Raw genomic sequence first — 11406 nt, 5'->3', positions numbered from 1 at the left:
TTTTCTCTTTTTTCTATCATTTTTCCCTATTTCCTTTTCTCTCTTTTCTTTTATCTTTTTTGTCTTTTTTTTTAATCATCAACTTTTATTTTTTTAATTTTCTTTTTAGACATATTTTTTCCCTTTTTCCTTTTCTCTTCTTTTTTCTTCCCTTTTTCTTTTTAGTCCACCGTTTTCTCGTGCTGCCTGTTGTCTCTTTCCCTTCCCTCCTTAGCCGGGCTGGCGGCCCCCCAGCGATGAGCTAATGCGGCTCACCGCTGGATCCCGGATCTGCGTGGGAGGCAGCCAGACGATGCTCGGCTGCAGCCCAACCCAGTGCTGGCCACGGTCGGGGTCCGGCCCCAGCCTGGCGAGCGTGGGCCCACCATGTGCCACCGGAGCCCGGGCTGGTGAGGGGCAGATCCAGACAGCCGAGCGCTCATTTTGCTGGTGAGTCTGGGAAGGGATTGCAAAAGTCAGACAAGGTCTGAGGTTGGGGTTGGTCCTCTCTGAGCTGCCTTTTAACTTTGCAAACAAGCATCCCATTGCAAAGACTGTCTCTTCAGCAAAAAAATCAGAGAAAAAGCAAACCAGGGAGGAGCAAACCAGGTTAAGGGAGCGCCTCGTGGCCACCAACGTCTGAGTTGGCCAAACCACTCAGGAAGGGCAGCAGGCAATGAAGGGTCCCAGTGGTTTGTAGGAGGTGCAGAGCATCTCCCAGGAGCAGGAGGATTCACCCACAGTGTAGTGGCTTGTACAATGTTCACCGTAAAAGCTGGGCAGCCTTGGAGGCCCAGGCTTATTGCTTTCTTGGCTGATTGTGTTCTCCTCTGTTTCCAACCTTTCACTCATGTCTGTGGCACATCTGTCATCCTCCAGCTGCTCAGCAGGCTGGACAAGCTTCTCTTATATATTTTAACATTGAATTTCTTTTTTCCTGCTGCCAAGCCCTGAAATAAGGCAACTGGGTGTTATTCCTAGGGGATGCAATCAGTGACAAGTCTGGGATTGCACCATATCCCTTGAAGTAAGCATCTCCATTCATTTGAAAGTGACTTTCCAATACATCCATAGACTTTCAGCAGCAGTGTGTGCTTGTTTTAAAAAAAAATGCAAATTGCACTCCTTTGAGTCAGAGGGGGATTGCCTTGGGTACAAATGTAGAGCTGTACAGAAACACCTACATAAAAAAGGCAAAATCCCCACCTCCTTGGCCCCCTTCCCACTCTATGATCTCTTTCTTGCACATCTTCCTCCGCATTGCATGACCAGCCTGCTACCCTCATCTCTGTGAAATACAAATCTGGTCTGATTTTGTTTTAAAATACTCTAAGAAATGTAATTCCCTGTTGTCATCAAGTGTTGGGAGCTCTTTGAAGTGAAAAAAAAATGACCAGAAGAAGGGCTAAAAGATGCCCTCTCCTTCTCTGTCCAGCCCATAGCATGTTCAACTTCCAGGTTGCCCATCAGAGCAAATTAATGACTGATAGAGAATTATTTGTGGTTTGTACTCTCCAGTACTGAGCTGCCAGAGTCTTGCAATGGTGTTCAATGGTAAACTCCCTGCAAGATGATGCTTGAGCACCTCAGCATTGTCTTTGCAGGTCTTCCAAAGTCCACCATGGTCCACTAACGATATTCCCAGGGCTGTACAGCTGGGAAATAGCAGCGACCTCCTGAGAGAGCCTGATGTCACAAGATTTTTCAACCTGATTTCCAGAGCAGTGGTCTGGATGTGCTTCAAACTTCTGACTGCTTTTTCCGAGCTGAGTTGTTACTTGGGATTTTTGTCTTTTTTATTTTTCTGGACTCTCCCCCAGCACTCAGACCATCTTGTGCAATCGGTGTCCCTTCATAGACACGTCTGTGAAAAATGCAGAGATTTCCTGAGAGCGGTGCAGTGGAAATTCCTGAGATTTCTGATGCAGACAGACACGTAGGGACTAGGAAGGAGGAGGCAGTTTAGGAGATGGCTTTACTGCAGGAACAAATCCTTTCTACTCACCCTTGCCCATCTCCACCTGCAAAAGGGTTATTCACCCCATGTTAAAACAGAATTGCAGACAGACTCAAGCGTTCGCTGCTGCATTGAGTTTTCATAGCTACTTTTGTGCTTCTGGCAGTCTGGGGGCTTGCAAAGTGGTCTTGGAACTCTCCCTGCCATGCAGATGTTGTCCCCAGCTTTCAAACATCCAGGCGATTTCCATGTGTGGCTGAGAAATGCCAAAGGAGCAAGGGTGTGATGAAAGCTCATTGGAGGCTGTGGATTTTGGCGGTGCGTGGCTGCCAGCCCTTGTGCCAGCTCCTCCCGTGCTGCTGCTGCTGAGGCTGGGAAACTCATCACACTCAGCCTCTCACATGTCTGGGAGCGCAGCACCCCAGGGCAGCGAGGGAGGCTTTGCAAACTGAGTCAGGATGAGGCCCTGACTCAGGAGGTGCGTCTGTATGGGGAAACCCACCTGGGAAAAAGTTTGAACCCACACCTGTGAGGAGGGGAACCAGGGACATGGGCACCCGGGAATCAGCACAGCACTGGATCGGTAAATTCTTGAGCCCCCTTGGAAGAAGGCCGAGCTTAACACCTACAGGGCCTGGCTGTCAAAGAGAGTTTGCAAGGAAGTATTTTCTCCTTCCAATCTTTATGTGATCACCAGCATCAGATGGCCCCACGGTGGAACACAGCTGTAGGGACGATGCTCAGGGCTGCCCAGAGTACAGCATGCACTTTTGCAATGAGTTTGGCTCTGGATTAGAGGCAAAAAATGCCTTTTTATTCCCTCCCAGAAAAAGAAAAACAAGGCAGAGTTCCAGCAGCTGCCTCTTGCAGTGGCAGCAGAAGACGAGTGGAAACAAGGTGCCAGCATTTCATTGTGTCGCTTCCTAATTGAGCGATGCTCAAATGCCTGTGGGCAAAACTGAGGTCTCAAAGTGTAGGCTTGAGATGGAGGGGATCAAGTGGATCAGGGACATCTTAGAGGGATTAAAAAGGCTATTGAATGGCACCTAACTGGGGGGAAAACAACCTCTGGAGAGTTAAATAGAGATGTGCAGGTGATGATTACAGGTTCCCAACACCTTAGGGTGCTGAAAGCCCAATATGGAAAGGGTCCCCATCCCTTTCCCTCTCATCACACCCCTTCCCAAGGTGGCTGGAACTGGCCAGGGTTGGAGGCAGAAAACTCAGGCAGCTACAGCTTTGGTAAGATTAGAAAATATTACTAAAATTGGGAGTTAACCCTCAAATCAGGCTCTTTAATCTGGGGTTAAACCCATCCCTCAGTCCACGCAGGCACACCACCTGGCTTGCTCACTTGCCTCCCACTTTCAGGATTAACCTGGCCTCAATACTGAGCACTTCAGAGCTTATCAAGCTCTTCCAAACAGCAGATATTTTTCTTGTACTAGCAAGGCTTTTGCACTTGGCTCCTAAACCTAACTAATCAGCCCTGTCCTGCTGGGAAGTGGGCAAAAAGGGGCTTCTTGGGCTGCATTCTGACTTGGCCTGTTTCAAGAAATAGCCTCAATTGGGAGGAGAAGTATAATGCTCCTTGCTGGGAGAATTAGCATGTGTTTCCTAAGACCATAGGCAATATGCAGATACCACCTAATGCAGCTACCACGAGCTCTGAGGTTCCCAAGCTGCACTTAGTCTGTGTTATCCCAATGTGTAATGAACTATTACTGTTCTCAGAGACCTTGTGGGCTTGTTCACTCAAGTTTTTCAGGGTAACATTTGCATTTTTAGGTTCCACTTTGGACAGTTTGCTGATTTTAATCCCAGATTGGTACCTACGACTTGTTCTGCATCTGCAGGATTTGAGTGTGAAGCAGCTTCCAGGTTGCTCTGGAGATGCCTCTCTACCCTTCTCCCATGGCTCCTTCCATCCCGGGGAGAAATAGCATTAAATAAAGTAGCTAAGCTCAATGGGGAGTCAGTCTGGGACCACTTGCATCCATCGCTGGGTCAGCACAGAGGGCAATGAAGAGTTTTTGCCCACAGTCTGCATCCCAGGGAAGAGGGATGGGGAACACAGAGCAAGAAAGCTCAGAGAAAACGAAGATGCCTTAAAACGCAACTGGGTTTGGTGAGGATTTTGAGCAATTATTTTGGAAACGGCTTCAGGATCTGGTAGCTTTTTGCCATGTGACAAACTGTCAGCTGGTCCATCCAAAATCCACCCCTGCACAGCTCCGAGTGCCACCAGCCCAGGAGCCCAGGGAGCTGGATGTTTCACCCCGTGAGCCCTGTGGGGACCCCACCACCCAGGGCAGGAGCAGCGGGTCGAGCTCACTCGTTTTTCCAAAAGTCATTTTGCATTTCTAACAGCTTTAAAAAAAAAAAAAAAAAAAACAAAAAACGAACTGGGGCCAAATGCAATGCCATGAGAGCAGCAGAGCTGAGGGTTAGTCGGAAATGTCAGGCTCACTATATTTAATCCTCTTGCTGTGAAACGCCTCTTTTAAACCATTGATCATCTTTTACTTGAAAAACCGTTCTTCCCACAAAAATTGCCAGATTTCTGGGGAAAAAAAAATGTGAGTAGTGAGTGAGTGAGTGTATTTAACTTTCCCAAAGGCACTTATTTAAACTTTTAGTTCTAGACAGTAAGTGGTAATGTTTTCATCTGAGATTTAGGTACACTGCAGTTAAATCATTGGTAAATGAAAGGATGCTCTAAGGGCAGGAGGAGGGAAGCAGCAGCAATCCGGGCAGGGGAGCCTGAAACACGTTTGATATAGAGGAGCGGCCGCAGCAGTTTGGTTATTTCCAAAGCGGGTTGTGTCATGCCTTCTGCAATATTCCAGTCAATCTAATGCAATGTTCATTTTTTTTCATTAACCTCCAACACAACCTCCCCATCTGCAGAATTAATCACTGCTGGAAAACTAGACGAGTATTTTAGAAATAACAAACTAGTGCTTTCAACCCTAGCAACTTTTTTTTCAGGCCTTTCAGTTCCAGATCAGTTCACTGACTGTGCTCACAATTTTGCCGATCCCATTTATAAGCTATGTAGTATATATTAATTAAGTACATGATTAAATATTTTCCACCTTTTTTAAAGAATGACAACTTATTTGTCCTTAGCCCACTGGGATATCCTAAAATCAAGACACTTGCATTTTAGATGACATTCCCAGCAGCACACTGGGGTACTTTCACCCCAGATTTGCAAGCTATCTTTTTGTGGGTTTGAGGGGTGGATGCTATTCCCAGGGTACTTCCCTGCCTGTTGAGACACTGAGCTCAGAGAATCTCAGTTTGGAAATCCCTATTGCTTGCACCAGGCTGTGCAATCACTCCAGGTGGTCCCCACTTGGCGGAGCCTTCCCAAAAACTTCTTGTGACAGGTGGCCAGAACAGGCCCCTTTCCCGGGAACGTGGGAGGAACCTGCACAAGGCAGAGTCTGTCTATCCCTCTTCTTTCTTCCACACATCTCACTCCTTGAGTGGCAAAAAATCCCAAAAGATGAGTGCCTTGGCCTTATTCCCCCTATACCCGCTATTCCCCAGGCCCACTTTCCCAAAGACCACAACAAAAGCCATGCCTATGTGCACATCTTCAATTATCTGCACAGATTATAGCTTTATAATATCAGATTTTAATAGAGTAATATGGTGAGGTCATCGCAACCGGCTGCACTTTTATTTCGGTGTGGTCGCTATAGCAGCGAAGGCCGAAACAAAACATATAGTTCACCAAAGCAAAGTTTCCTGGCTGATGGTGTTCATTTTTCTTTATGAGCTGACTTTGGAAGACAGTGGAGCGGCAGCTAATGGAAACTCAAATGTCTTTCTCTCTCCCTTGTCTGCTCCTCTGTCTCCGCAGCAATCGAGATAAAGGTTAGACATCTGGTTCAGATCTGCTCTGTTTAACCAAAGAAAAAAACCCGCTCCTGCTGTCTCGTAAATCATCCTGCAGCTGGAGCGCAGTCCCAGCTATTTGCTGGGGCTGTTTACCCCACCACGTCCAATTTAGCCGGGGGTTTTGCTTTCAGAAAGACTGCTCTTCCAGCAACCTGCCTGCTGCCATTTTGTGAGCAGTCGCAAGCTGCTGGGCTGGGGCTATGGGTACAGGGCAAGAGCTGAGAAATTATCATGGGTTTACAATTATCTCAGGATTCAAAGGCACTGGAGATGCCGTCTGAGTCAGTTCAGCTTGCAGGAGTGGTGCTCACTTGCGGTGAGCTCCCTGCGAGATGCTGCTCTCCAGCAGCGAGTGCCCTGCCCCAAAGAACCTGGGGACACACGGGGGCTGCAAGCAAATGGGCACCCACAAAACCATGTGGATTTAGCATAGCATCTTCTGAATCCACTTAGCTTATCATCTCCTTGTTACTCACAGGTTGAACTATTTTAGGGCTGGGAGATGTATTATTTGTGTCTCGCAAGCAGGAAGATGAAGCAAGGTGGGACCAAAGGGAAGGGCAATGGCGACACAGAAAACCTATGGCCAAGAAAATACCCACTCTTGCCTCTGTTATCTGAAGGTCCTGTTTTCCAGGCTCAGCTGCTTCAAGTTTATCTGCACCTATGCTGAAGCACTTGGATACAGTCCTAATTTCCAGGAATGCCTGGCGTGTAAGACATCCTTTTCCTTAAACTCTTGACCTTGCAATGTCAACACTCGTGGTGTAGAGCATTGCTTTGGCGTGGCATTGCTGGAAAACCCGCTAGGCAGGTACATGTGTACATCTATATACTGGCTTCTTTTACTGATGTAATAAACGTAATACTGGCTAATAAAAATGTGTCAGAGCCACGTTGCCTCTTCCTGTAAAGGTTTCCCAAGAAAGCTGTGATTGAATGCAAAGCTGCAGCATTAAAGAGAACCTAACCAAGCATCAAACACTGGTGCTATCCTAAATTTAAGGGTCTGGCTGCAATGCTTAACTCTGCTACATGTCCTACTCTTCATTTTTATGATACCATCAGTGTCATAAAATGTTGTGTCTCTGCTCTGCTGTTGAACCCTGTGGTTTTCACCGGCAGACTTGTAGCTCAGTTGCACCCAAGGGCAGTGTGTTCATCCAAAACCCTCCAAGTTTCAAGTAGAGCAAGTGAGTTTTGAGACTGGCTATTGCAAAAGTCACGTAATAGTTTGTCCCAGGGACTCTCACCCTTCAGAGCAATTATGGAATTGCTTTAAATCTCTGGAATTTTCTGGGAACAGGTTAAGCAAACTTTTCCAAGGCTGACATAGAATGTATAAATAAGAAGACTGTGTCCTCTGGATTACAGCACATACATCCATCACCTCTGTCTGGAGTTCACCAACACGAAGTCTATATTTCTTTTAGGGTGCTGCTAAGAAATGGATTCAAAAGGGCATGGAAACTCTTTAGAAAGATCTAATTTATCTGCTAAAAAAAACACATCAGGGGAGCAGCCCCCTCCCCTAACACAGGGGGCTTGGCAGCTGGTGGGATGCTAGCTGAACCCGCAGCATGGGGATGCTAATAAATGGCAAAGGCCACCCCAAAAGCAGTGGGGTGCAGATGTCAGGGCGAACCATCGGCCACTGGGAGCGGAGCGTGCTGCTCGGGCACTGCCGGGATGGGCTGAGCTATTTTTATTCTGGTCTGGTCCCGCAGCCACGCTGGCAGATGCGCTCCCAGCTGCAGATGACTTCCATGTGTAACCTCGCGCGGCCGCTGGCCGGGGGCCCGGGCGTAATGTGCTTCCTTAAAAGGCTCAAGAGAGGCGACTGCAACACTCCAGGGATGGGAGGGGATGGGGGGGCCTTCACAAGCTGCCTGCTTCCCCCGGCATGCTGTGAAAGTCTGTGCTGCGCCTTTGCATCCCAGAGCACTGCACGGTCCATGGAAAGCAGATTTTGTGGGAAACGGAGACGGCACTGGAGTTGGGAAAACCTCTCCCGTGATGCAGAGGGGTGGGAGGCTGGAGGGAAGGACAATTCGTGGGGTCACTTTAACCTAGCTGCAACTTTTCTACCCTGTGAGAGCAGAAAAAAAAGAGGATCTTCGGCATATCTGTGCACAGGGAAACACAGGGAGGGGTGGTGTGTCCCCCAAAGAGACCACAGCTGAGTGAGGACATTGCAAGAGCCAATTACAATAACCAATTTTAAAATGTTACCCATTCCCCTCTTTTTTTAATGAAGCCCTTGTGATGTGCTTGTAAATGGTGCCAAATACTTGAGCAACATCCCTGCTGTCCCCAGGCCCTGTGCGAGTGGCTTGGTACTGATGGGAAGTTTGGGGATCTGGGCTGCTCCACGTGTTGGGAATGGCACAGTATCATATAATAGTTTGGGTTGGAAGGGACCTTCAAGGGTCATGCAGTCCACTCCCAGCAATGAGCGTTAAAAAAAAAACCAAACAAACATCAAAGCTGTGACACCTAAAAGTGTAAATTTCCATAGGAAAAAAGGCAGCAGCGTCTCAGTGATGTCCCACTGAACATCCATGCTACATCCATCCTCCGTTTAAGGACCACTGAGATGTCCCCCAAAATAAATGGTTCTCCAACCCTGGAAAATGACTCCATTGATGACCACCATGGCTTTAACAAAGACAAAACGATGAACTTCTCAAAACCTCCATTAGATTTTATTTAAAAGTTCTTTGTATAGACTTCCTGACACAGAATCCACAATAAAAATAAAATCCCCCACCTACCCATAGACCCCCACCCCTCAAATTGCTTTGCTTTGTGTTTTATAAAACATATAACATCAGAAGAATGCCAGAGGCATCCTACACCACAATTTAAAAATTTGTTAACTGAGGCCTTGGTCCCAGCAGTGCATTTGCATTTGGAAACCTTGCTTCCTTTTCCTTGCTAGTTTAGTTGGCCACATATGTTACAAATGCATACAGGAGATCTAGTTTGAAATCTAATCCAGCAAAAGGAGAAAAAAAAAATAAAAAGGAAGAATGAAAAATTGAACCACTTGTTTATCAGGGTTAGCTACTCTCTTACACAAAGTCTTCCCCAGTAAAGTTATGCTCAGTTATGAAAATGATAAAAAGCAAGCATGTAGCAGTTGCAGTGAAATTATTACCTTTTTTTTTCTTTTTGTCTCATTTTTACGGTGCCTTAGATAGGCAAACTGCCGGAATCAAAAAGAAAGGGTAATTTAGATATGTGTTCAGACACAACAACCATCTGCAATTAGGTAAATATTTGGTAGTGTTAAAGCTATGCAATATAACCCGGACACATGTAGCACTCAGTCCACAAACAGTTTAGCACCATATTGATAGGTCATGCAGCAAAACACTTTTTTCAAGGTTTGCTCGGAAGTTAAAAGCATGAAATAGTACAGTGCAAGGTAGTCTATACCCTTAGCTTCTATAGGGGCAAGGTGGCAACGGTTGATGCTCCTGGCTGTCCCAGAGGTATCTGTTGACAGGTCGCTGGCTCTATGTTCCCATCGTCGTCACCATGCCAGGGTTGATGTTACCTGAAAAGGTTTGATGAAAAAGAGAAAAATAAATGAGATTTTTGTGTGTGTGTGCATGGGAAGCTGTGCGGGATATTGAGGGAGGATAAATAGAGTTAATTGTCAGGACTTGCTGCGGCGTCCCGAGCACCACAAGCAAGCTCACCGCAGCCTTGCACCAGACTGGAAATGCCAGGGACCTGCCTGGCCCCTCTCCAGCCACATATGTGCTGCTTACCAGGGACACAAACTTTGTCACATTCTTTCTGCGTTTCAAATCTGTTCTCGTTGCCCCCGCAGCCGCCGTACCAGAACCGCGCACAGCTCTTGGTCTTGGGGTCATAGTACCATTTCAGCACAAAGGCCCTGCAGGTCCCCTCGTCTTTTGGCAGCCAGCAGATATCCATGACTGTGGATAAAAGCAGGAACAAGAAGAGTCATCAATAGCACTCCTGGGTGAAACACAGCCTCTCTGCATGTATTTGCATGGCAGAGAAATGACTGCGAGCAGGGCTGGCATGCAAGCTCAGAAAGGGCAACCACAGCACAGACTGTGCACATCTCCTGCGACTAAATCCCATATCTTAGTTTGCAAAGAGAAGGTCTTTCTTTGGAGGTCACCAGCCCTGATCCACAAGGCCTTGGCCATGTTGCTGTCACTCATCCACGGAGTGATACTGAGATGAAGGAAGAGTGCTGCAAGGCAGCGGTTCTCTGCAAATCCCCGGGATTTGCAGGAAATGAGTTGGCAGGTCTCAGAACTGGGAGATGACTGGCTGGGCTGCAAGGGAAAAAGTATTGGCACCATCATTTTCCCATTAAAAACACTGGCTTCCTCTGAAAAGAGAAATATGTCAAGATGGACCTACCACACACTGCCCCGTAGCATCCTGCAACCCTTGCTGGGTGAGCAGGGGACAAAATAATGAAGTACCTGGATGTGCTAAAGTGAAATTGCCAAATAAATTTTTAAAATAAAGTTAAAAAAATTAAGAAATCTGATATTAGCCACTAATTTACCATCAAGTCACAAGCAAGGCATCCCCTGCAGACAGGGATGCAGGTGGCAGCTCATGCCACCTCTACCAAGCGTGGCACAACCATCAACCACCAACCACCATAGTTAGTCCTGGAAAACCTTGTTACCATAGCCCTGACTCAGGCAGAGCCCCAAAATTTCTGGTATTGCACTCGTCGCTGCTACTTATCGGTGGTATGACTTCAAGCTGCCAGTGTCCAGCCTTGGGTATGAGTAAAAGTCATAAGCCATCACCCAAACAAGTAAATCAGTAAAACGGCCATCACAAAAAAAAAAAAAAAAAAAAAGAATGGGGGCAAAAGGGAGTCTCATAGGCAAAGTGTGGAGTTCCTCTTATTAGAGGGATATTCGCAGTCAGAAAAAAATGTTCTTTACCTTATTTTTTTTTCCAAATTGGTGTATGTAGACTACACCAGCAATGACTGCTGAGCACATTCAGGTCTTGAAGTTATCTTGTGTTAATCTTGTCTTAGGATCTAATTCAGGATTTGGTTTTTTTGTAAACCAGATGCCAGAAATCAAGCTACTTAAAGGACTTGTTTCTTAAATTGTGGTTAATTGTCCCAAATACAGGGGAATATATAGTGAATATAGGAAAGAGTACATGAATATATAAAAAGGTGTATTTGCCAGCACGTTTATTGGAGTCTGATGCATGCTAAAGCCTTCTAGAGTTTTCATGGGAAGAAGGGCACAAAATATTGTCCCTGAAATTCCGACTAGAAAGTAGGTCTGGCAGCAAACCCCAGGCAATAAGAAAGCCCCGGTGATAGGTTTACTTTAGAGGAAATTGCGGCCGGTGCTGGCAGCTGCCCAGAGCCCAGGAACGCGGCAGCGAGGCCGGGATGCTCCTGACATGGACATGGAAATGCCCCGATCAGCGTCACGAACCCTGTACCCCAGCCGTAGTACGCTTCCGGATAGAGTCTGCCAAACAGGTAACACCTTTTTGCCTGCTCATTTTAACTGCATTTTTCC

General features: G+C 46.7%; 1 protein-coding gene across 11 annotated transcripts in view; it reads right to left on the bottom strand.

Moving 5' to 3' along the window:
* Nucleotides 1-8531: 8531 nt before the first annotated feature.
* The window catches only part of COL6A3 (collagen type VI alpha 3 chain), a 62122-nt gene continuing 59247 nt past the window's right edge, over nt 8532-11406 (bottom strand). For all 11 annotated transcript variants that reach the window (XM_065840509.2, XM_065840510.2, XM_065840512.2 and 8 more), the window contains 2 exons: nt 9628-9798; nt 8532-9410 (listed from right to left, as the gene is read on the bottom strand). In XM_065840509.2, the coding sequence (XP_065696581.1) occupies nt 9370-9410; nt 9628-9798 (212 nt within the window). In that variant the 3' untranslated portion in view covers nt 8532-9369. The remainder of the gene's footprint in view (nt 9411-9627; nt 9799-11406) is intronic.

Source organism: Patagioenas fasciata, chromosome 7 (assembly GCF_037038585.1).
Source record: "Patagioenas fasciata isolate bPatFas1 chromosome 7, bPatFas1.hap1, whole genome shotgun sequence".
NCBI classification, from domain to species: domain Eukaryota; kingdom Metazoa; phylum Chordata; class Aves; order Columbiformes; family Columbidae; genus Patagioenas; species Patagioenas fasciata.
The sequence above is the reverse complement of the archived record's forward strand: the minus strand, read 5'-3'. Positions and strand labels throughout refer to the sequence as shown.